We start from the raw sequence: 27,240 nt of genomic DNA on the forward strand, positions 1-27,240 counted from the left end.
GCAAATTTCGACCAGTTAGAATTAGGGATGGCCAGAACCGGTTCCTGGTGGAACCGGTTTTCGGGTCTGAACGGATCTGGTTCTAGAAGATCCGGTTCCGGAACCGGTTTTTCGGATCCAGGTCTGGAACCGGTTCCTAAGATCCGGTTCTAGAACCGGGTTTTCGGATCCATGTCTGGAACCGGTTCTGGAACCGGGTTTTCGGATCCAGGTCTGGAATCGGTTCTGAAAACCGGATCTCCGAGAACCGGTTCCTCGCGGAACCGGTTCCGCCGGAACCGGAACTTTGTGGCCATCCCTAGTTAGAATCATTGCATGAGCGAAAAGAAGTATTCTCCGTTGTGGAAATTTCCATTATATTTCAAGAGATAATAGTATCTCCAAATGTTTTTGATATCAACTTCCTATATCTTAATCAGCTATATTCCCAATTATAAGATTAACATTTTATTTCAAAGATTTTTTGTTTGAGAAAATAGCGCGAATGTAAACCCTACAAAGCAGTAGTCCGCATCGTGGAGAAAATCTCTGCACTCGAATCGAATTTTTAATGATCAAGCCCTGTTAACACGATTAAGACATTAGATATGCGTAGTAGTAGAGAGAAGGCGAGTCTAATGTTTGATGTTGTCAACGAGAGATGTTTGACATGAAAATTTGAATAATAGATGGCGCTGCCAACATCACTGATTTTCCAGCATCTCTTCAGACAGATTGGAGTCCTTGAGGGGAGACACAAACTTCTAATATTCTCTGCTTAATAGATTTTTCTGTACAATCTTCGTGTTATTAGTATATCTATTAGAAACCTAGGCGAGTCTCATCCAGCATTTGTGAGTCTGTCTGTTGGTCTTATTGTTTCCTACTTGATAACTTTCATAAAATATATCCGTTTTTAATAAAACATGGTATGGGTCTCAGTCCTTTTTTAGGAAATAAGAATATTGTTAGCTAGACTTGTTGCTAGGAAATAGCCAAGGGAACTCCCCCCCCTTGAAATTTTCATTTGTTAGTTTAGATAAATATATATTTTAAAAAAAGAAACAGTCAAGAATGTAAGGTGAAGTCATCTCCACTCAAATTCATCTCTAATTCTCCTATCCTGATGTTTTGGCTACGAATCTCTTGTAGGGTTTACAGAGACTAACTTCTATAGATCTGTACAATACTAGAGTCAATTACCCGCTTCGCTGGGTTAAAACTAAAAGAAAAAAAAAATAGTAACAGAAAATTACTAGTCCCTCACTTCTCACTAGCGTTGAAGAGCTCTATGATATCGATTATTTTCGATAATTTTTCATATATATCCCCCCTCTCCGTTCCCCAAGTTGCAGAGCTGAATTCGTATTTAAACGGCATCGGAAGTGTTCCTGTTCATTAGTGATTCCGAAAACTATGGATTCGTCATTAATATCGGTCGTTTTCGATCATATATATAGGGTCGGATCCAGGATTCTCTGAGGGGGTGCACCAATAACTACCAGTACATTTGATTTGAATCGGAATTTTTAAAATGCCTTTAGGCATCTGTGGTGTGAATGAGAAAATACTCTGGAAATGTTAAGTGCCTGTTCTCGGTGAATCCTTTTCTTTCAACTTTTAGAAAATTGACTGAAACTATCGATTTTGCCAAACTTCCCTTTGTTTTAAGCTCAAACGGAAACATGACAGCAGAAATTTTCGGTAAAGTGTTGCTGTTTTCACTGCTAGCTTCTCACTTTAGGGAGTGTATATTTACAACGAAGGAGATATATATATATATATATGCAGGGCCGGATTTAGGAAGTGCAAAGGTACATGTGCAATCCCCTTCGTTGTAAATATACACTACCTAAAGTGAGAAGCTAGCAGTGAAAATACCAACACTTTACCGAAAATTTCTGCTGTCGTGTTTCCGTTTGGGCTTAAAACAAAGGGAAGTTTTGCAAAATCGATAGTTTCAGTCAATTTTCAATATATATCCCCCTTTAAGTTGCACCGTCAAAGTGAAATGATAAAAAGACATCCCAGGCCCGAATCTCATCTATGTTGAAAATTCGATCGAGATTGGTCGGGTGGTTCAAGAGTTATTAAGTCGCAAATATAGTGACTTTCAATTTTATATATAGTCTATAGATAAAGAAAAAAATATCTAACTAATTATCACTTAGGCCAAACTGTTTAAGCTAGAAATTTGGACAACACAAAGAATTTGCAATGTAGCGTACCACTAAAGAACTTTTTATTCTTTTTGAAAATTTGACATAAAAGACGGGAATTTGGCGTTGCAATTACTATAATTGGGTGCCCATAACTAGAGTTAAAGTTCGGAATTTAGACTGTATTTACAATAATTCAACATTTATTGATATTTGAGCTCGAACAGAAGGAAACAGGGTTAGAAATCCGAAGTGTAAAGGTTTGTAATGCAATTGAAATTGTTACAATAATCCATATCTTACATTCCCGTAAGGTTACAGTTATAAAATTTGGTATTTGGATATTTCTTTAAAATAGTTTAAACACACTAAAATAATTACTTTCCAATTATATTGGTATACACAAAGGGAACTTTCTGGGTTTTAATCCCGTAAACGAGATATGAAAAATAAGGTATATCTTATTAAGGTATGTATACACAAAATGCCTGAAGTGATATGAAATGGATGGTTGAACCTCTCTTACAATAATGGTCTATAGTATATTGTTTGAGTTGAAATTGGTCAAGAATTTTAAAAAAAGAAAAGAAAAGTTCATCCCAAATGGGACCTTTACTCATATGCTTATAGTACAAGAAAACAATTTTCAACGGTAACTTTAATAAATAATACAATTTTTACGTAATATGACGAATAATGTCATTGAGACCTCGCAATTACCCTCGCTGTTTGGGAATCAAATTACTATAAACATAATCGTCATTAAATAAATAATTTTCGTAAGAATTCTACATGTTTTGTGTGCTTTATTTGCTCTTCAAGACAATGGTATTGTTTGGGACCGAAATTACTCAGAAGTAAAAGGCAGTGGTGGTTCTAGCCCGAGATATTTATTTATTTATTTTATTTTATTTATTTATTTTTTTTTACTGAAATGGGCCCATGACTCATTTTTGTTTTATTTACCTTTAGTGTGTTACTTTGTTTATATAATATAGTGAACTTATTTGATGCTTCATTTGTAATTTCATGTTCGTATCATACATGGAGTAAGAAAATTTTGTCTTAAAATAGGCCCCCTCGAAAGGGAGGAAGCTCCCCTGGGGGCAGTTGCCCCTCCTGCCCCCCCACAAGTTACGGCCCTGGGTTCACTGTATTTAGAAAAAAATCTGGAAAATGAATGCGGATGAAATAGTCAAATTTAAAAAAAGAAAAAGCACCTTACTTAACAGGGTTTACTGTAAACCAATAATTTTTATCTTATCACTGAATTATCCTAAAGATATATCCGAAAATTTTCATAATTGATCATCATCAATCATCGTCTTTTTGTGTGTATTTGTCATTATTTCGTAACATTTCATTAAAAGTTGTGACACATATTTAATACAGAAAATTTTTTATATATTAGAGCTGGGAAACGTATTTGAAATAACATTTACACAACTATTAGAACATGTAAGCAAGTAATTAAAAATAAATGTATTCTAATATCATACATCACATAGCGAAGAGACGCGATAACCTTTTCGCCTTCTGCATCTGTGAATAAACAAACAAGGTTCATAAGATTTCCAGATTGATTCCATGGTTCATGTGTTGTTGCATCGATTAACCAGCTACTTGATAGAAAAAAATGAATCATTTATTTAGTTTTATGTCCTGTAAGATAGTGGACAGTGGTTGCTTGCAATGAGTAATGCATTTAATTCTTTCTTTAAACGGCAGTAAAACTATTATTTTCTTGGCCTGTACTTGGAGAATAATGAAAGGTGCACACATATGTAAAGGCATGTAATGATACTCTGTGTAAAAAGTTGGTCTGCACATAGGTGTCAAACTCGCGAGTCCGACGCTCGCGCTCAGTCGGGCTCGGGCTCAATAATTGAACACAAGCCCGAGTGAACCCGAGCCCAAGTGACGGAAGTGAGCCCGAGCGCAATTGAGCGTGACCCCAGGTCAGAGAAGTGAGCGCGAACCCGAGCAAGCCCAGTGCAAAATGATCATTTATGGGTTTATATGGTTTACTTTGACCGTGCCTACCGCGAATTTTTGCTGTCAACGTATAGTAAAATCTTGCCTACTGTCTTTTTATCTAGCGACAATAATTGATTAGAAATTTACGTCACACGAGACCAGAAACATGACATTTCTCGTCTCATTTTAGAGAGTTTCTTGGGCAAGGGCGCCGATTTTCCTGTAACTTTGGGAAACCATTCATAAGAAAATGCATGTAACAATACATATAACAATAAAAATACATATAAAAATTTATATTCATAAAGATACATGGGGGCCCACATGAGCTTTGGGAGACGGGCTCCCTCGGCCCCCCAGGATCGGGGCCCTTGTTCTTGGGCAACAGAATTTCAACCAAGTCTTATATCTCAAACAGTGTATTAGTGTTATATGATTCACACTTTGTAGTATAAAAATTAGAATTATATAAAATAATTTTAAGAACACTAAACAGCATATCATATATAAACACTTAAAGGAACCCAAGTCATTATACGCTATACTCTAATAATAAATATGATTTAAATGTTGTTGTATCTACACTTGGTGGACCTCTCGTGATGCAGACGGATTCTGATAACTTCAGGATGAAATTAAGAAAGAAATCGTAGCATAAATTTTGTACATAAATTTATAAAAAGAGACGAGTGATTCTTGAGGAGAGACGAGAATTATTTTTACAATCGAGTCGAGACGAAAAATAATTATTCGAGAATTAAGAGCCTGACATACTAAAAAATAGTACAAAAATTATAATTTTCTTTTGCTTGTTTTCATAAGTGAAAAGAGATAATTAAATGCAACTTACCACAATCATAGATAATGTTATTCTACAACAGAAAATATGAACCTGAAGAATTTTCAATGTTGTCATCCATATAAATTACAGTATTGCCAGAATAACATTTCTTCCAAAATCTAAGTTAAGGCAGCGACTAGAGGAATGAACTCAACTCATTTGAATACGTATCATGTTGTTTTTTTTCCCCTGTGAACTACTTTTTAAATAATAGTTGTATACAGTTATTAAAATTAAATAATAATGTTACTTAAAAAGTAGTTCACAGGATCCAAAACAACATGATACGTAATAAAATGCAGTTGAGTTCGTACCTCTAGTCTCTGCCTTAACTTAGATTTTTGGGGAAATGTTATTCTGGTAACATTGTATTTCTATTGATGGCAACACTGAAAATTCTTCAGGTTCATATTTTCTGTTGTAGAAGAACATGAGCTATGATTGTGGTAAGTTGCATTTCATTATCTCTTTTCACTTATGAATAAACAAGCAAAAGAAAAATGGTAAATCTTATATTAGTTTTAGTATGCCAGGCGCTTCACAAATCTGTACTGTATAATTTTAAATAAAGACGAATTAGATAAAATGTCTGCATCTTGTCACTGCACACAGAGACGGCACACCTCACCTGAACAGTATACATTTTACAAAATTGTAACTATTATTTGACTTAAAATATTTAACCTTAATTTTTAATATTAAATTTATGTCTTCAAACATTTCAAAAATCTTTGTATGTACAGTATATATTAACAATACGTACAACGTAATATTTGGTTTTCATACAAACAACAAAATTAGCTCCCGCTGTTGTATGCGTTCACATATTTACAAATAGCTTCCTTCTCAAAATTTGGGATAATATATTACAACTAATCTGGGGCGGAATTCTGAAATAATTTCATTTTAACAAAATTACTTCATTTGAGTTACAATTTAATACATTAGTTCTCCCGTTTCCTCCCTCTTTCTTCATTCCGCTATTTCATTCATTTCTCATTCTCGCCGTCTCCTTTAGCCTAACCGGCATAATCGTGGGACGTAAAACCCAAAGATTTCATTTTCATTTCATTTCTTAAAATTTTTTCAATTCACCCAATTATTGAAATTCGAATACAAAATTGGGATAGGGCGACTATTACAAAATCTGACAAACAATCTTACTCTTCCTATTACTGACAGTAGCGACATCATGCGGCGCAATTCTGCTCTGAACGGCCTTGGAGTTGCTTCGCAAGTAGTTATTATTTAGATATGTAGATGGCAGAAATGTAGTAGCAGTTGTGGCGACGTTGCGGTAAAGAAAGAAACTACGTTACATTAGACGATGGCGACACGGAAAATGCTTAGTTCCATTCAAGAGTAAGTATCTAACTTGGACACTTCAATAGTTGATCCAGTATGGTGACGCATAAAAGAATGTAAAGTAACATCACTATATTATTTCTTGTGTGCCCAAATTTCGTAGCAGAAAATTTTATTACTATGGGACAACAAAAGGCAAGAATCTACTACGAAAACTGAAGAATCACGCCTTCTGTATCCAATCCAAAGCCGCATAATTTTCACTGTGCGTTAACAGGAGCAAACATGAAAAGTTTTTTTTTTTTTTTAAAGAAGATTTGAGGAAGGGGAGGTATGCATCGTCTCTACAAGAAGAAGATTTGGGGAAGTGAAGGAGAAGGGGCGCGCGCACACCATATTTAAAGCCAAGTTGTACTGAAGGAGTTCGGGGCTGTTATTTATGGCGTCTGAGGTCAAACTCTGTCTGTGGCAAGTGTTGTTATAAGAGCGGGGAGCGGGAAGCACTAAAAAGAGCGAGATATACGTAAAACCCTTTTCATCTCTCTATTCGTTCCATTCTGAAGAGCTTTGTAGTCTTCTATGTAAGCAAATTAACCCGTTATTTCTCCTGTTTATGAGGCTTCCCATGGAAGGTGGAGTCGTATTTTCATTCACTAAAATTTATATACTGCTTCAGTGTAAATACGTAGACCGTCTAATAGGAAATATTGAGAAGAACAGGGAACCAGGAAACCTGACAACATAATCTAAATTCTTTTCTCACCCTCTGGCCCGCTACGGAAGATCATATATTGTGGACAGAAGTTGTGCGGACTTTCCCGCGCTTTTTACAAGGAAGTCCGCGCTTTTTTTAAATGATAATTTTATTTCGAATGTACTGAAACGAAGTTAGTGTCTTCTTAATTAAAAAGAATTACATGAAATCCTTAAGTTTTACGTCCCACGGTTACACAGGCTAGGCTAAAGGAGACGGTGATGATGAGAAATAGATGAAATGATGGAATGAATAAAGTGGGAGGAAACGGGAGAACACCGAGAAAACCCACGCACACGGTGTTTGTCCATCACAAAGTTCTCTTGGCGCGAGCTGGGATCGAACCAAAGATCCCATGCACAAGAGATGAACACTCTACCACTGAGCTACCGCGGACCCCGCCTCAAGTCATGTCGTACGTATCATTGCTAGTGTCCTGACGGATGTGGTAAATCGAACTATGGAACAGTAAAGAGTGATTGCTGGAGATTATGTTTGGAACAGTATCATGCGTTTCGCCCTATTGGAGATACCTTAATCTAGTGGCTCGAGCGTTGGACTCATGTCCGTGTGATCCTGGGTTCGATTTCCGGTGCTTCCCAATTTTTAGCGCAGGGAGGTAAATGAAGAGTCACATGAATAAAAGCTGTGATTCCCACTAGGTCTTGATACGTCTATTAGAAACAGGACAACAAAGTGTTAGTCGCCGGGAAGTACGCGGGGGTGGGTCCTGGGGGTCCGGATCTCCCCTCGAAATTTCGACTTATGTGTAAATTTAGCCTAATTTTAGGGACAATTTTAAGAATTTTAATATAAAATGCCCTCATATTAAGTTTGGCCTCTCCCGAAATAAATTTCTGCGTACGCTACCGGTACTGGTTAGTCACTAACAGATGGCGTTAGAGCGGCTCAGGCCCACAAAAGACTGTCACACCAAGTAGTTTGGTTTTATCCCATTAATTTAGTTGTTTCTTTTTAATCTTCATTAATATGGTTCTACCTGTTAAAAAATCTTGTTTCTGAGTGCAATTCCAACTTCATAAATAACGTGTAAGTAATTCTCAAATTAACTGCAAGGAAACCATAAAGATAAAAATAATCTTGCATAATTATATAATCTTCAAAGTAAGCATTTGACACGTTATCAAGTACAATATTCAAACACAGTGTTTAATAACGTTAATTGTAGTGTAAGCTAATACTGTAATAAGACATCAGACTGTTAAATGTATCGTAACCGTCGACAGGTGCTGTATATCGTACTAATATATGCGTATTGCTTGGAATTGTTATCAAAGATCTTGCAGTTTGCCAGTTTCCTATGTGACCATTAGTGATCATCGAAGTGTTACGAATAGCAGTTCATATTCATAATAAGAGTAGTAATATTTTCGGTTTTTCTCTCTTTCTTTCTCTTTGTACCTTGGAAGTACAACACTATTAAGAAAATATTGTAATCGCCAAAAAAAAAAAAAAAAAAAAGAGTTCGAAGTTTCAACAGCTTATATATTTCCTGATTTTTTATCATTTCACGAATATCCAGATACACGCTGCCACGCCAATCAACGATAAAAATAACAGAAAGTAAGTCTTCCAAGCCTTACTCTCAATAGTACAAATGCCAACATTCGCCTGCTGAAACTGAGGAAATGCCCTGGAGAAGAATTTCAATAGGGAATGGTCGACCACTGGATTCCAACCTTGAATCTTCTGATTGCAAGGCAAGAACACTTTTGTACTAGCGTACAGAAAATCGGTTATTTGTCAACAGTATCGGATCTACGTAGAAGGTAAAAAACTGCGGGGGAAGGGGGACAGCCAAAACACAGGCTATGACTGGTATATCATAAGTTTACTATAAACTTTCAAAAATATATAAATAATAGCTTGTTTTTTTTTTTAACTCAAACAACTGGGAGGCCTAGCACCCCCCCCCCCCGGGCCCGGGCTAAATCCGCCACTGTATGACAATAAAATTATGTTAGTCAGTTTGTCTGCTCGTCTGTCCGTACATGGAGAGTCTAGAGGCCACATTGTTTAATGTATAGAAACAAAATTTTATTCTATTCTTATAGGATAACTCATAATATTTTTATATTTATTGCCTATGGTATAACAATAATAATTCGCGGAGACCAAAAATTGAAAATTGTTAGTTTCTGCAAACGGTTTCAATGAACTCGCTCATATTTCATAAATGCGTGTTCCACTAATTAAAAGTAATTTTCTTTAACAAAAAATTGTAAGAACTTATTTAGTATAGATTAAGCTTTGTTCGGACTACTTCCTCGAAAATGGCTCTAACGATTTTGCCCTAATTTCATTCAATTGCCCTAATTTCATTCAATGGCCCTAACGATTTTGCCCTTCCTAATAACATTCAATTGTCAAAACATTTAACTTTTTTTTTTTTTTTAACAGAAAACAGCTTGGAAGATGTTTAATTAGTTGATTATTTTGTGAAACATTTAATTATCTAAAAATTTTGGAAAAATTTTAAATAACTGAATGTTTTCCAATGTATTTACTTACCTAAACGTTTTACGAAACATTTATTTAGCTGAGCGATTGTGAAATATTTTACTAGCTGAACGTTTTGCGGAATATACGTATTTCTAGCTGAATATTTTGCGAAATATTTAATTAGCTAAAAGTTGTGCAAAACGTTTACTTAGCTGAATTTTTCCGATACATTTTGATAATGCCCCTGGTAAGAAGCTGTCCCTACCCCAGTAACATATCCTACCCACCCTAACCGGTGCTATGCTGTGATAATGCATAACCATAGAAGTGTCGCAAATTTGTGCCAGACCTAAGGCATATACGTATGTTTATGCGAAAATTTCTTATGCATTATCCTCGATTACAGAACCAATCCCGTGGTCTCCCCTGTTGCGTTCCTGTCCTAACTCGGTTAGATCGAATTCGTGTTTTAATGCATATCTAGCACAGATTGGTTCGTATTTTTCACACTGTCGTTTTTATGGCATATATCCACACGTTGTATTTATACCCATGACGAATAAACCCTCCTAAAGTTAGTCTACACATAGTAATACAAATTCTCCCTTAAGGAATACTTCCTAAGGTGCTAAGGGTGGGTTTCCTAATGAACGAAGTGAAAAGTTACATAATTATGTATATTTTTGTATCAGTATTTCTATTATTGGCTCCCCCTCTGCAGAACAAAGGCCGTTTTTGGTCCGAGACATCATACACTGTACATACATACTTTTATCGAGAAACCAGAAGTATATTATACCAGAACCAGGGGGTAAAATAGCGGGGGAACGCGGGGGGGGGGGGAGCGCCGTCTTCCCACCTCCAAAAAATATGTACAGCGTCCTCCCAGATCCTAAAAAATTACAATGGGCAAACATAGGCAGAGGGGACGGCGTGACGTCATGCCGCTACCTACCGTCCCCCTCCCTTTTCAGACCCACTTTCAGCCCTGACCAGAACTAGAAATTTATTTAATAATTTTGCAGGTACTAGATAAATGAAGTCTCTGAAACTAATGTTCATAACTATTTTGCATTATTTGCAAAATTCAAAACTAGAGATTTATGTGCAGAAACCATCCGTAATATTTCATAACTTAAATAAATAGTTAATTATTGAAAATAAATGCTTTCATAACCATTTTGATACATTATTTATTGTAATTATTTAAGTTAACTGTGTCACCAGAGGCGGCGATTGAGGGGCAAGAGGATAGTTGCCTCCTACTTTTCTAAAGTGACCCCCTTAATGTAATTATATAGTTTAATTTGGAAATGCAAAGTTTTTGTATGTATTACTGGTTCATAGAAAAAATGGTGCCATATAATATTTGCCGTTGAGTGAGTACGTATTGCTTATTTGACTTCCCGTGGAGTTAAGAAAGCTACAGGAATTGCATTTTAATTTGTAATTCAAAGCAATTAATATTGCAATTGCGTGTTTCTTTAAATGTGGTACCATATGCTTGTAGCATTTACTGTTTTTCATTTTCTAAGAGTAATAACATACATTTAATAGCATGTGTGGAATTAAAAATATAATTTGTTTTAATATAACTTCTATAAAACAAGCCTCATTATTCATTACTATGGTTAATATTATCCTTTCTACTTACTTGTTTTGCAAATTTATTATTAGATAATCTGACCATACAATTTTCCAGACAGAATTTTAAGATATTCATGAGCAAGGAATCAAATCTCTTCTTTCACTTTCGTTGTTTACGAGTATAAAGGGCTATTACCTACTTGCGTTGCTCTTGTCAATTCACTTAATAAAATATGAAATATGATATACGTTATTTTAACCGAAAAATATAGTATCCTATTAGTTATACAACCTTTCGTCAAACAAAGTGTTAGAAACAACCAGGAAAACTAACATTGATATACAAATATTCAGATCATATCTTGTCCCCCCCCCATTTTATACGTCCAAGCGCCGCCACTGTATGTCACCATTGTAAAAACTAAAAAGTTTACTTTTGCATAACTAATTGTACGTATGTCAATTGATGTAAACCAATGTGATAATCTTTGTTCGATGAACCTTTGTGTGTTGTTGTGTATACACAAAATTGGTAGAAACCAAAACTTAGCTTAAAATGGCATATATTGTTTGAATAATATAAAATTAAGTCCTAAACTAAGGTTAATTGTGTCTTTCCTAAGTATTCTTGTTCTAGAACGCATTGTATTTCTTTTCTGAGCCATTAAGAATAAAGTTGTTTGCTTTCGTAAATGGCAACTAATTTAAGAATTCGTCGAATAAGCCTTTGACTCAAATATATTTGTTACGTTGGCCGATTAAGAAGATTTATTTCTAACGGGTTGGCATTTACCAGTGTAAATCGTGTAAACAGCCGGATGGTCGAGTACGTAAAATAGTCTCGTATCAGTTAAACAAGTAATACATTTTGTCTGAACAAAGCTTGCAGTGTTACGTATAGCGAATGTCTTTCAAATATTCAAACAGACAGGTTGTATGATAAGAGAAATGCTTGTTTAAATTAGAAATTATGTTAATGGGCTTCCTAAGTGGTTGTAATTACGGTTTATATACATAAATAACCATTTGTGATAATACTTTTAGTATTGTAAACATTAAGAAATGCATTGGAAATTGTTTAGAAGAGACTGCACGTGTACCTATCTACTCTGCCTGCTAAACTTATAAAACTTGATGACTTAAATTGTTTAAAATTTATTTTGAAATGATGATGATAGAATTTGGAATCAAGTTGTTTCTTGTTTCTTTTACTGTGAAAATAAACTGGAAATGCGTATTAGATTATTTCTACATTCGAACTTTTGATGTTTAACAATGTTTTCCTGCTGATATCTTTGTTTTTTTAACTCTATAATTTATTTAAGAATGTTGTATACCAATATCTTTGTTTATAGCCCTGTAATTTATTTAACAAAGTTATATGCCGATATCTTTGCTTTTAGCTCTATAATTTATTTATCTAACAATGTTGTGTACCGATATCTTTGTTTTTCTAGCCCTATAACTTATTTAACAATGTTGTACACACCGATATCTTTGTTTTTAGTTCTATAATTTATTTAACAATGTTCTGTACCAATATCTTTGTTGTTTTAGTCCAATAATTTATTTAACAATGCTATATGCCGATATTCTTGTTTTTACCCTGTAATTTATTTAACAATATTATATGCCGATATCTTTGTTCTTTAGCTCCATAATTATTTAACAATGCTGAGTACTTACGTCTTTGATTTTAATTAGTTGGTTCATATCGGAAATTATTATTTTTTTTAAAATTTTCTTTGAAAACAACTGCATTTGAATGATGTAATTTTACTGATAGTGACGCTTGCTTTGTCAAAATGAATTTGCAATACAGTGGACTCGGGTTCACGATCTCTCGGTTAGCGAACAAATCAGTTTTACACTCAACTTTTGTGAACAATTTATTGCTCGGTTTACAAACAATATTTCGGGGTATGAATACAACACACACATTCACGCGTCCATTAGTTTTTTTCTCGTTTGCTATAACCATTATCTGTCAGAGTACTGTGATCAAAACGTAGTTTTGTTATTTTCTTTTATTTTTTTGTGTTTTTTAACTCTCATATAGTTCTGTTTAATTTAGAATTATTTATTAGGGTTTGCCGAAAAAAATTCATTTTTTTCGTCGTAATATCGTAAAAATAACGTTGGGCATTGGGGAGACTACAAAGGAGTTTTAAAAGGTATAAAATCGGTTTGTCTTCCGGTCGCAAATGTGTTCTAAAATTTGCCGAATTTGAAAAAAAAAAAAAAAACATTTCAACGATAATATTTTTTTAAATCTTATTTAACTAGTCAATATTTAAATGTAATAGGTGTAGTCAAATTTTACTCGAACCAATAATGACTTTGTAAAAATAATTGTTGAAATCGGTTGAGGTATTCCGTTCGCGCAATGGCCATCAATTCTAAAAAATTCAGGGATTGCTCTATCTAGTGGTCATTATATACATAGAACACAATATTGATAAAATGCAAAGATCAGAAAAAAGTGTTCTTAGGAGGCAGAGTGCTATAAAGCCTATAGGGTTGACAATTCATCCACTCAGGCGCGCACACCCATGGGGTCCACTGCGTCCGGACCAGGCCCGTAGCCAGCCCGAAAATGTAGGGGGGCGGTGGAAGTTAGAGGGGGGGCGAACCAAAAATATTAGTTCATCCCATATTATAGTTCATTTCCAAGCCTACCGTGAAAAATTTAGAGGGGGCCAGTAAAAATTTAGAGTGGGGCCCGGTCCCCCTTGACCCCCCCCCCGGATACGGGTGTGGTCCGGACCCCCCAAAACACTTTCTAACTTAACATATAATTTGTACCTGCACTTTCTTAATAAAACTATACTTGTTTCACAGGGAAATGATTGATGTAGCATGATAGTGTCATCTTACACTTTATCTGTACTCTTTCTCTTATAAAAACAATCTAGTTCTATCATTTCTTTCTGAAAATATAGATGGAAGAAGTATAATCTTTTCGAGTGCAGAATAATATCCCTTCAATAGTACCTAAACGTAATGGCTTGTAGCATTGGAAAACCCAACCCATCCTCCAAAGGTAGGACCCCTCAACAAAAAAATTCTGGGTGCTCACCTGCCTGCACTTAATATTTTGAGAACAAAATTCACTCTGCAAATAATTTACGGGGGCATGAGTAAAGTAACGCTATTGACAGAAATTTGCAAATTAATCACAATAATTCGGACGTAACTAAGGTCCCGCACTTCTGTAAGTCCTCAAATTGTTCAAACATCCAAATGTCTCGACTTTTCTCCAAAATATAAATTAATATTGTTCGATTCATTAAAAAAAATCGCTTTTATTAGTAACTAGCGTCAATTACTCATTTCGCTGGATTAAAATAAGAAAAAATAGTAATATATATCCCCCTCCCTCTCCCCAGGTTACGGGGCTGAATTTGGATTCAAACGGCATCGGAATTGTCACTATTCATCACAGCAACCCCGAAAACTGTGGATTCGACACTAATAGCGGTAACTTTCGATCGTTTGTTTTTATATCTTCCCCCTCCTCTAAGTTCTACTGTCAAAGCAAAGTGATAAAAACTATCCCAGGCTCGAACCTCATCTAAATTGAAAATTTTCGTGAAAGGTAAAAAATACATGGGAAAGGTACGGACTGTAGTGACATCTATCGCCAAAACTTGTTCTTTTACACTAACCTTAAGAGAAAAAAAGCAGGAATACGTTTTGTACCTAGATTTATACGAGACGGGAATAATTTTCGAGACGAGACAAGACAAAAATCTTTCCGAAAATCGAAATTAGACACGAGAAAAGGTTTTCTCTCATTATCTCGTAAATTTTGTGAAAATAATTGTCTCGAAAAATTCGTTCTCGTCTTGTCTCCGATTCTAGAAAACGTTTTTCTCCTCTCGTTCAGAAAATTTATGTGCAAAGTTTATCCAAGTTTTTTTGTTCTTAAATTCATCTAAAAGTTAACCTTTGTTAAAAGTAAACCCTTTAGCATCACGAGAGGTCCACGAAGGGTGTGATATAATAACACTTAAACCATGTTTATTATTGGAGTGTATTGTGTAATGTCTTGCCTGTCTCTAAACGTTTTTATCAATTTAATATTTTATACCATCAGTCATGTAACACTAAGACCGTATTTCGGACTTACGACTTGGGTGAGTTATAGTGTTGTCCACAGGACTCGTGATATTTTCGTCACGTCTCAAAAACGAAACGAGAATCGAGACGAGGCGAGGAGAGAAATTTCTCCTCACATGGTGAACGCTAAAACAATATATTTGACATTTTTCAAAAACATGAGAAAAGGATATGGAAAGTAATAATAATTTCGGGCTAAATTTAAAGAGTCATATTCCTGGAAGTAACTGTGGAATAAATTGATATATTTTTTAACAATGTTCTTTAGTAATGAATGATTTATATTCTGAAGAATTCTGTATTTCTGCAGGAAAAAAAAACTGCTGAATGTAGGGGCTCGAAACATGAACAAGAAGCAGCTGTTCTGGTAAATTTTAAAAAGTCAGGTTTTCAGTAAGGAAATACTAACTGGTTTTCAGTAAGGAAATACTAACTAAATACATCATTATTCTGTAAACGTAGTAATAAATAAATACATTTTAATCAGTGATAAAGTCTACGAAGGATTATGGCCAGCCAACCAGATTAGTTGAACAATGCATAACTATGTTCAACATTGGCTAGATCTAGCCAATCTACAACATTGGCTAGATTTATGACCGGAGTTCCCTACATCTTAATTAAAGTAAAATACTACTACTACTACTACTACTACTACTACTACTAATAATAATAATAATAATAATAATAATAATAATAATAATAATAATAATAATAATAATAATAATAATAATAATAATAATTTTTAGAGTTATCATTGTTTAACAAATAAAATCCTTGTTTTTTAGTGGATAAGTTATTTTTAATTCATTCTCCTGTGAAAGTTTACGCCCAAAGCTATATCCAGGAATAGTTTTCCGGATTAGTGAAAAAAAGAAAGAAAAACAAAAAAAGAAGAAAAAGAAAAATCTCGAACAAGAATTTTTAGGAATGATCGAGAAAATGCATCAAAAGATTGCGATCTTGGTCAATAATTAGTTTTTAGATCAGGGACCACAAAATTTTTGAACGGCCCCTAAGTCGAGTTTTCCTACTTTTTTACAGAATAAACACACCACACTGAGTTAACTGATACTTCTGGTTTGGCTACACTATATGTAGTTCTCCAATTTAAGGCGTACAAGAAAATTTTTGACTGAAATATATTAGATCTTTTGATCCAAAAATGACTAAAAAATATAATTTCGTCAAAAGTAAACTTCAGTATTTGGTTTTCCATTATCCCCCCCCCCTCTCTCTCTCTCTCTTGCTTACTCTATTTCCTCGATAAGATTTATAGATAATAGAGAATAAATAAGAGAGAGAGAGAGAGAGAGAAGCGGAAGAGAGAAAGGTAGTGTCAAGTTATAACTCTTCTCCGCGGTTATCCTATTCATGTTAATATGATTTCTGTATATAAATATATTTTTATAACATATTAAGATAATAAATAATAGAGTTAACAGTTATGTTTTCTTATATGAGTTATTACGTCCATATCAGAGTTTCTGTGAACTATAAATTAAATTTATAACTTACTCTTATAAGAATTGTATTACGTAAAAAGTATTATGACCCTAAAAAAGACTTTTCTTTATGGTTAATATAATAATTCAACAAACTTAATGACAATTATTGTAATTGTGATCATTTTTTTGTTCTTTTATTTCATTATAAATCTTAAGTTGATCTTACTTACGGAAGTAAACGAAATTAAGATTTTTCATATACTTTTTTTTTAACAAGAATTTTAGGAATGATCAAAAATGCATCAAAAGATTGAGATCTTGCCCAATAATTAATTTTTGGATCAGAGGCCACAAAATTTTTGACGCCCCTAAATCGAGTTTTCGTATTTTCTACGTAGTAACCAAATCATACTGAGTTAAGTGATAGTTTGTGTTTGGCTACACTGTATGTATTTCTCCAGATATAAGGCCTACAAGAAAACTTTCGATTGAAATATATTGGACCTTTTGATCCAAAAAATATCTAATATTCACAAAGTTAGGATTTCAGTAAAATTACAGCAAATCGTATACAAACATGTAAAATTACAGTTATAAGTTATCACGAATTGCTTTTTCATGTTAAATAATGATAATTATGTTACTCTACCGTCAACCGTAATGTATTCGTAGAGTAAACGCATCGATGTAATTTAAATATAATGAATTGATATCGTGTTTTTTAGCTTTGCTTCCTACTATTTTAACATCTCACAGTGTTTTTTTTTTTTTTTGGATCAACAGATCCACTCGCATTTCAATCAAAAATTTTCTTTACTTCTTATATCTGGAGAAGTAAACAGAGTGTAGCCAAAGCAAAAGTATCAGTTAACTTAGTATGATGTGTTTATTCCGTAAAAAATAGGAAAACTCGATTTAGGGGCCGTTCAAAAATTTTGATCCTAAAACTAATTCTTGGCCAAGATCGCAATCTTTTGATGATTTTTTTCTGGATGATTCCTAAAATTCTTGGCCAAGATCGCAATCTTTTGATCCATTTTTTGGATCATTCCTAAAATTATTGATTTCCCCTGTTTTACATGTAACATGTACTATTCATATATTTTTTATCGAGCATGATAAATTTATCACTTTGTACTATTCATATATTTTTTATCGAGCATGATAAATTTATCGCTTTTGTAAATGTTCGTATGAAATATATGGTAATATAATTTAAGTGCATAAAGTGAATATTAAAAGCACTTTTTTTAAATATGTAATATGATAAACTATGTAAATTAAGTATGGTATTTCCTTTTTAATGTCTGACTCTAAAGAAGTGTTAATTTTGGTACAATTAAGAAATTAACCAAAGATAATTATGTGCCAACATAAGACAAAAGCATTAGTAAGTCAAGACAAGTGCAATCAGTGCCGAATTTAGGTTTGATAGGGCCCTAAGCTATTGAAAGGGGCCCTTTATACGTCACTCTTCCTTTTTCAGCGACAAAATGTCGCCGTTTTTTAGGTTTGAATAAATGCTATATGCTAATTTATGGATCTAATGAATATCTAAATGAAAACAAGGGCCCATTACAAGCAGGATCCGGAAACGGGGGCTCCATTATAATTGGGGCTGGAAAACAGGGACCTCATTAAAAGTGAGGCTGAGAAATAGAGCCCTATTACTTGCTTCGTAAAAGCCTAGTACAGAAGAATACAAAACGCCATTGTTGTATGTGCGTTTTAATCGTATTTGCTTTTTCTTGTTATTTGGAAATTACATTACAATCAATTTTTCTGTAAATTTTTTGAGCCCCTTAGCGACTGGGGCCCTAAGCTATAGCTTGTTTAGCATATGCGTAAATCCGGCACTGAGTACAATGTACTAAGAAAATTATTGCCAAATGTATCATTTGATGCAGTTTCAATTTGTATGATGCACATTTATATCTTTCCATGACTTAATAACACAGATGACCACATCACTGCGTAAAAGAAATATACATTTCGTGTGTACTTAGAAAATTTAATAAACTCACAATACTGTGAGATTTTGTAGTAAAATTATTGTTAAATTACAATGTAAGAGATGATAGTTGAATAATTGATTTTACAAGAATTATCGAAAACTAAAACAATCACTCAATGTCTACTGTATTTTAATGTCAACTGCATTTCTAAAGCTACGCTTCATGTTATTGAACAATAACATTGTTTTCAACAATGAATTAATGTAATTTTATTATATAATCGTAAAATATAAATTGCATAAATACATGAAAGTAACAACAATTTAAAATTTAGGGATATGAACTATAATAAGCTATCTACTCACGTCCTTATGAAAGTATTGAAAGATAAAAGTGGAAAAATGTCAAATTTTTATTAAAACACGTTTGTCTTACTGATGTGACTACTACACTGTAAACTTTTCTGCCAATTTACTACTAGATATCGGTAAACTTGTTGTCAATCATTCGATGTTAAATAACAGCGATTATGTTCTTAAAAATTAACACTTGTGATATGATTGTTATCATTAAAGACCGGATGTTAGACAAAATGCCTAATCTTTAATATTAAAAATATGATTAAAAAATAATATTTTAAAGTTTATATGGGGAGTTATAGTTTCGATTTAAGCCAATTTTATTTTGCCTATTTCGCTCATTCCTGCTTAAATAATTGCTTTAGTGCCTAATGTCGCCTATTCTATGCATTTTCTTCAAAATAAGACTTTACTGGTGGAAATATATAGCTAATTTATTATTTCAAGAAAGGATGCTGCTTCGTCCGAGAAATATAAGTATTGTTTGTAGTGATAAGATGTCCTAAGAGTCTGGGCTGCTATGTGTATTGATAAAGTGCTGTAAAACTTTGGACTGCTGTATGTACTGATAAAGTGTATAAAATTTGGACTGCTATGTGCAGTGATAAAGTGCTGTAGATAATGTATTTACCAAATATACATTGAATACATGTTAAGCTTTGTTTTTACATGTACGATAAAAGAAGATATTAACAAACAGGTATGTTTCCATATCTTCTGAACATTATCTATGACGATTTGTTTAATTATATTGAGTATTTATCTTCATTATTTCGAGTGACATTTTAGTGCCTATTTTACTGCTTATTTTTTAAATTTTAAATGCCTATTTTCCAAGGGTTTAATACCTAAACATCCGGTCTCTAGTTATCATGAATAACAAACATTAATTTTAATAGTGTTTTATTTTAATGTCAATCATATTTCTCGCGTATCACATTTTGAAATCACTGTTATTTAAAAACAACGTCAGATTGTCAGCATGTTTGACAATTTTTTCTTGTAATTTTACATATTTTTAAAGACAGATTATCTGTAATTATACACTGTAATTATACAATCTATTAATACATTAATAAACTAAATATGAAAAAAATACTGTATCTTCAAAATTAAGCAAATTAATTAATAATAAACTAGGCTAATACCATAGCCATTCACACACGCAGAAAACAAAGTTCTGTGCAGTGGACCCCAGGATGTATTTTGGTACACAGAAATCCAAATTTCGAATCCTTAAGGCGATTGACAATGTCAATTTTTTTCATGGGCAAAAAGAAAAAAAAAAACTTCAGTGAATGTTGATACGTAAGACAGCACATACCTTTTAAGCCCATAAAACAAAATGGACATGATCAATCGTCCTGGGATTTCGAAATTTAGATTCTGTGTAACGAAATACATCGTATGCATATCCTGGGGCCCGGTGAACAGAATTTTTATATTTTGTGTGTGGCTGCAATCATTATGATTAACAATACCAAAATTAATCCCCTAATTGGTCATTTTGGCCATAGATTGCAGGAAAATTTCTATAGTAAACATAAGTGAATTTAAAATAATATATATTGCAACAATGGTAGGTATGATTTCTCTCGCTTTCCGTAAATGAATCATTGGCTATTTTTTTTTCACTTTAGTTTCTCTAATAGCGGCAGCTCATAAACTTTTCTTTAGCGAACGACGGCAATCGCTCAAAGCGGAGATCGCAACGTGTGTTCCCCGCGCACAGGAAAAATATTGTCTGGCCCAATGTCTATGTATGTATATATATATATATATACACGTAACGAAACGACCCTGGTTTAGTGGTTCCTCTTCTTTTTCTTCTGCCAGGGCCATTTTGATTTATTATCCCTCTTTCTCCCTCTCTTTTCCGCCCTTCGTATACTACCATTCACCGTTTTCAGGCTGTTCTGAAAGTAGCCCGCAGGGTGGCAAGAAAGATTATAGGAAAAAATAAAAAAACGACTACAGTAATAATAATACCACTCATAACACAACAAAAACTAGATCCAATTCTATGTAACATTTTTCCTATACAGTAATTTCCGGAGGGAATAAATTTCAATGAATTTCATTAGTTTAAAAAAATTTTCATTTAAGTAAATATATTACTAATTGTAATCAGTCACTTGCAAATTAAAAGTAAATGTATGCATATATATATTTATCAAAAAGTCTTGAATTATGAAAACCCACAAATCCTTGACGAGTGTCTAGAATTGTGAAAAAATTGATTCTTTTTCGATGGGATGATTTTCCATTGCATCGAACCAAAGACTTTTTAAAAAAATGTGTTTACTTTCTTTCTTGGGAGAGGGAGGGGAAGGCAATCTTTTTTTTTTAAAAAAAAAAACATCGTATTTTCCACAGATTTAAATCTTTTAACAATTTTTACTTGAAAAAAACTTTGAGAAAGATTTAAGTTTTATAGACAAGAAGGTAAACACATCAAGGATTTTTTTAAAAACTTGAATGTTATCATTTCTATTAAACCGTAATAGAACAAAAACAAAATAAATGTGTATATAAAATTGCATTACGTGTGTTCAAATTCGTTTGCTTCAAAACTGACTGCACTGTAAAAACTAAAACACCATTCCAACACTTTTAGTACAGATATTGAGGGGGAAATTAATGAAATAGTGTTTATAATGTGTGCTTCTCGTGTTCAAAAGCGTTAATTCCCAATAAATAGTATCTAGTATTATATATTTAAAACATTTCTTCTCGGCAAACAGTTCGAAAACAAGTGATGACATACATTTTGCACATTTACTACGTATATCTGGGACATATTTGGACAACACAGTATCTAAAATGGGTGAATATCTGTAATCTTGAGATGTCTAAACTAGAGAGTAAATACGAAATAAAATTCCAAATTTTTGCTGACAAATGTTGAAAGCTCTAAATTTTTTTTTTCTGTTTTGAGGAAGGTAAAATTCATAGGTTTTGAATTTCATGTTTTTAAAAATCGTATTTATTTAAAAAAACACAACAACAAAATGCACGAAACACAATTTGAAGGACTGGTGTATTTGGGAGTGACAGTCATCTCATAACTGTAAAAAAGGTGATGACTACATCATTTTTGTTTTGGCTTCAGTAAGACAAATTAATATTAATGAAAATGTATTACGTGTACTCTACAAAATAGTACGAAGTAACCAAAATGCATCAACATTCATTTGATTTTACATTTCTTAATTCATACTGTTATTTGATGTATTTTAACGTGTTAAACAAAACGTTTTGCGTAAATAAATTCTTTTATTTTGTCCAGAATAATCTGTCAATAGACAACAAGGTGGGTAGTGTGAATTCTAGTCCGTATAAACAGTTCATAATTTACTTTGAATGTTACAAGGGCTCAAAAATATTTTATTATTATTATTATTCGTTTAAAATTATAATGCGTGAGCATTTTACATTACTTAAACTAGAAATACAAATCGCTGAGGAAATCAACGTTTATTTAAAAACAATAAGAAATGTGTAACAGTTTCGCCAACTAGCTGAACATATTAGCTTCATCAAATACTTAGTTGTAACGTCTGATGTTCAGTTAGTTGGCGAAACTGTTACACAGTTATTATTTTATAAATAAACGTTGATTTCCTCAGCGGTTTGTATTTCTAGTTTAAGTTATTTAAGATAACAAAGCCAGTAAGTACACTCCGTTTAGTTATTTGACATTACTCGAAATACAGACTATAAAATATTTTATTGTACAGATTTATTTACATGCAGAGCATATATTAGAAATTCTGTCATTAGAACTATATATGTACATTCTATAAACAATTAGAAAAAGCGCTCTGAAAAATAAACAGACAGAGAGGACCTATTTCCATAAGGTCTGGATTATACTGTATATGTTATAAATAACGTTATTATCTGTTGTTCTATCTAAATGAATGATGTTTTGGCGTATTCATCATCAAGGTGAATATCTTAATAACGCGGAAACACGCCTTTTATATATTCATTTGTTTGTCGCACATATGAAGCGCCTTTATATGCGATATATAAATCTATGTATAGTGGGAGTGTTAAGGAGGTTCGTGTATTCTTACGCAAATTTCTGAAAGCATTTGTTTCTATTATTCAGCTAATATATTACATATTCTTACGTCGGGTTATAATAGAGTTTGGTATTGGAAAAATATTATTCGATTCAATTGAATATATTCTGGTATGTATTCATAGTTGATATATACACGTTCTTTTCTCTTTTTCCTCCTTTCTTTTTTCTCTGTAGAAGGAACTTGGGAAGAAAAAAAAAGTCCATTGTAAACAATCGTTTATCCAGTACCTGCCATATGTCTTTTGACAGTGTTGGCAGCGGTGGACTAATATTGCAACACGTGGGAAATAAACATGTGTGGCGATCGGAATATGTTGTTTCCATCATGCATCAAACAATGATTGTTTATTCATTTTAGCGTTGGTGGAGACTAACAAACGTCAAACAAAAAGAGCACACACACACACAAAGAAAAACTTAGAACAATAGCTATGCAATCTTCCTTCTATTTCTATTATGAAAATAACAAAAAGTTTTCGTACTTACTTTGGCCAAGATGCACTCGCTTCATCCAGGGATAAATTTGAGGCGGATTTGAAACGGACTGTTGTTTCGACGACGTTGATGAGTTCGTTGACGTAGAACCGGCTTGTTGCGTCTGTTGTCCTCCTTGAGACGCTTGTCCCGTTGTTGACGACGCCTGTTGTCCACTCTGTTGTCCAGACGGTTGCGTTGTCGCTTGCTGCTGTCCCGATGTCCCCGTCACTGATGCTGCCGCACTATTTGTTGTTGTCGAATTCGGTTGTTGTTGTCCGGCTGCGGTTGCATTTGCTGTTGTATGAGGACCTCCTGCTGCTGTTGTTGCACCGCCAGTAGGAGTATTTCCTGAAGAAACGGGCGAAACTGCAACTGTTGAGGTTGCATTGGTTGCAGAGGCATTTGGTAGGGCCACTTGATCGGGACTTCGTGGTTGGGGCCCACCGCTTCCACCACTCGTGCTTAAGTCCTGCGGCGAGCTCGCCGTCGAATCGGCATATTTGCAACTGGACACCTGACTCAGAGGGGGAGTTGGTGCGCTGGGACTGGCATTGGCACTATGATTATGACCTAACCTTTGGTGACCCGCGGCCGCACTATGATGGTAGTCAGTTTGCATATGTGAGACATGAGCTGCACCTTGTGCACTAGCATAGGGGGAATAATGTGTAGGTCCAGGGGATACTTGAGGAGAGTAACAATTTGGATAATTTTGAACTCCGTTAGGGTTGTAATAATCGGGGGCTGCTTGTGCCTCTTGCCCCCTTTGGTTATAGCATTGTCCTAATGAGTTCACGAATTGATACGAACTCATCTGTTCTAAAATCCTTAACTGTCTTTTATATATAGGTATATGTATATTGACTAACAACCTATCTAACTAATAGTGTGTATGTATAACAGCCAGTGATTTACTGTTGTCACTTTAGATAGATAGTCACGGGTTCATAAAAGTCAAAGACACCAATAATCACGTACTTCACTGTTGCTGCGGTGACTACGCGATTTTGATAAATTATGACTCCAGCGTTCGACCGAGGACACAAATGGTTGCAGGAGAATCCTCAGTCACACACTTTTAATAGCACATTATTCCATATAAGGAAGATGGTAGGTGACCACGTGACCTGGCCCCACCAATCACCACCGCGCATGAGTGAAAGATTAACTGCATAATCACTGAAATGCGTATATATTGTGTTTATGTTCCGTCCCTGTAAGAACTGAGGATTTTTAATGTATTTTCGGGGGACAATTTTTTTTTTCGGAAAAGTTCACTAAATTTGCTGATTGCAGACTTTTTTTTTTTTCTTTTCGAATAGTAACACACTTGTTATGGCTTAAGTATGTGTATATATAGGCAATACCTTTCAAAACAAAATTGAACTTGTCCGTGTCAACAATTCCAAAAAGAATAAAATGGACTTTCTTTTTTCGTCACCACGTGTATGATCTTAAATAACTCTCTTCCTTGACGCGTCGCGCGGGGGTTTCCGCACTTGTGCAAAATCGCACTTTATCTTACGGCGGGCAGTGTCGAAAAACCGCGTGGAGTGCGCGCCGAGTAATAGCGGTGTGGTTTGTAATGCTACTAATTGTTGGAACCTCGTGGCGAGTTTGAAAAGCTCTTATTGCGCTTGCGCAAAAATTTCGAAGGGGGGGTAAAGGGGTGCCGTCACCAGAAGAATGAGGAGGTGGCTGTAAGAACTTGATGGAAGAGATGTTTTGAAACGCCAAAAACAGGGGGGAGGGGGGAGACGAAGGTAACGATGCGAGAGAATAAAGAATTGAAGTAGATGATTTTTAGTGCTAAACAAATTGTAACGGTGATTTTTTTTTTCGAACAACACTTATTTGCAGATGAAACAATATTTTCTTTAACACACGGCTTTAAAAAAAAAATCTCTGAGAAACTTGACTAGAAATTCGAAATCGCTGATTATCGCACTAATGTAACAGTTTCACAGCAATGATGTTCAGTAAATTATTTTGTCGATTTCGTTTCCAAAGAAAGTCTAAATTAATACACTTTAGTTCACAGTAAATTACTTTTTCTCACTGGCTTGTTTTGTGATTTTAATGTTGTACGCAAATAAAAGTTCTGGCACTAGTTCAATAATTTCCTACGTTCTTATTTTTCCACTTAAAAAATATACACTCAGTGCAATTCTGATTTATTTTTGTAATTAACGTGAAAACAGGGTCTAAGATTGTTTTCAGCGCACAAAGATAAACACAAAATATTTTTTTTTTCCTACTTACGGAAGGAAACTTCTTAAGAATGACTTTTCCTTGTTAGAATAACTAATACACCTGAAGCTTCCTTGTTGAATAACTAGCCGTAAATCTTTCGTCCTGTCCAGGGTTTGTTTGGCCCTTTTCTTTTGAAGAACTTAACTTGGACGGCCTGGTTTCGTTTTGTGTTCACGGCGAGGCCCTCTCAGCACCGGTCTAGAAGTTCAGAAACAGCTGATCGCTTCGCTGGAAACTAGTCACTGACTGCCGGAGCACGATAAACACAAACACAGCCTTTATTCTCCGCGATGGCTTGATTTATTATTATTATTATAAAATTATTACCACTTTATTTACAAGCGGTTTGATTGTTTTATAGCAATACACACACTTTTTTGTTATTGATAATTTAAGTCTGTTTTTGTTGTCAATAAACGCACTAAAATTAAAGAAAAATGTTTTCACATCTTGTCTATCAAAATATTTCACCTTTATTCACCCCTAGTAGTAGTAATAATAGCACTTATAAAAGTATAAATATACACTTTTCACTGTTTCTCCGAATAGAACCACTATGCTGATTTTTTTTTTTTTTTTTTTTTTTTTGGCGATTGTCACCACCGAAAAATCATGGTTTTTTTGTTTATGAAAATTTTCTGTAAAACAAGTTTCTTCCAATTATCACCGACTGTTTTGGAAGCAGAAAACACTATAAGGAAATTTTTATCACTGAATACAGGAAAAATGCCACTCACTTTTCTTTTTCTTTTAAGTAAGTATGATTATGATTCACACATATTAAAATATCGGAGATTTGCGTAATCGGTAATCCACGCGCGCGCGCATACACACTTTCTTCTCAAAGTTCTTTCTTTTTTGAGGAGGGAAAACAATATTTTGTTTTTCCGGAGCGCGCTCGTTGCGCGAGTTTCTAGTGCGAATATATGTTTACGAACTGATCAGCCGGTTCACTTCTTGAGTACTTTGCGGTGAGTTGTTTGGTAGTTTTATGAATCCCCACCCCGCGGCTCATTCGTTATGTCATATCTTCAAAGCCTATATATGAGTGTCCTTGTCGCAGTTATAGACTTTGATCACCAGATGGAAGTACCTTCGTCTTGTGGCGGAAGCTCTGAGTGTTGTATTATATGCACTCGGCGAGAAAGGTTAGAATCGGTTTTTGGTAGAAGGTTTTTCCGAGCGGGGAAAGGCGGGCGGAAGGGAATCGCTTAGACAGGCTAAAAGCTCCCTGGGAGGGAGGTACCAGGTGCAGGAGGGGGGAGATACTTTGGCCTCGTTGGTTGGTCGGCGAGTATCGTTGAGTTGTCTCGTACACACACTGTCAGTGTGAGACGAACAGAAAGCTGTTGTAGGGACGAAGTTTTGGGCTCCGATGATGATCACGGGGTCCGTTCTTACGTACTTCCCGATCAACACGAGAACAATAAAGTATGTAATTCGAGATGGATGGGTACCCAGGCTATGC

The 27,240-nt window shown here is 34.3% G+C and overlaps 1 protein-coding gene across 2 annotated transcripts in view; it reads right to left on the reverse strand.

The window, feature by feature from the left end:
* The window catches only part of LOC145678860 (uncharacterized), a 90,390-nt gene extending 63,485 nt beyond the window's left edge, over positions 1-26,905 (reverse strand). The window contains exon 1 of one of the 2 annotated variants that reach the window (XM_081749425.1): positions 23,529-26,905. In XM_081749425.1, coding sequence (XP_081605551.1) covers positions 23,529-24,333 — 805 coding nt within the window. In that variant the 5' untranslated portion in view covers positions 24,334-26,905. The remainder of the gene's footprint in view (positions 1-23,528) is intronic. The other variant, XM_081749424.1, reaches the window with a different exon arrangement.
* Between the last annotated feature and the right edge of the window lie 335 nt (positions 26,906-27,240).

The sequence above is a fragment of the Thermobia domestica genome, chromosome 2 (assembly GCF_964235325.1).
Source record: "Thermobia domestica chromosome 2, izTheDome1.hap1.1, whole genome shotgun sequence".
In the NCBI taxonomy this organism is placed as follows: Eukaryota; Metazoa; Arthropoda; class Insecta; order Zygentoma; family Lepismatidae; genus Thermobia; species Thermobia domestica.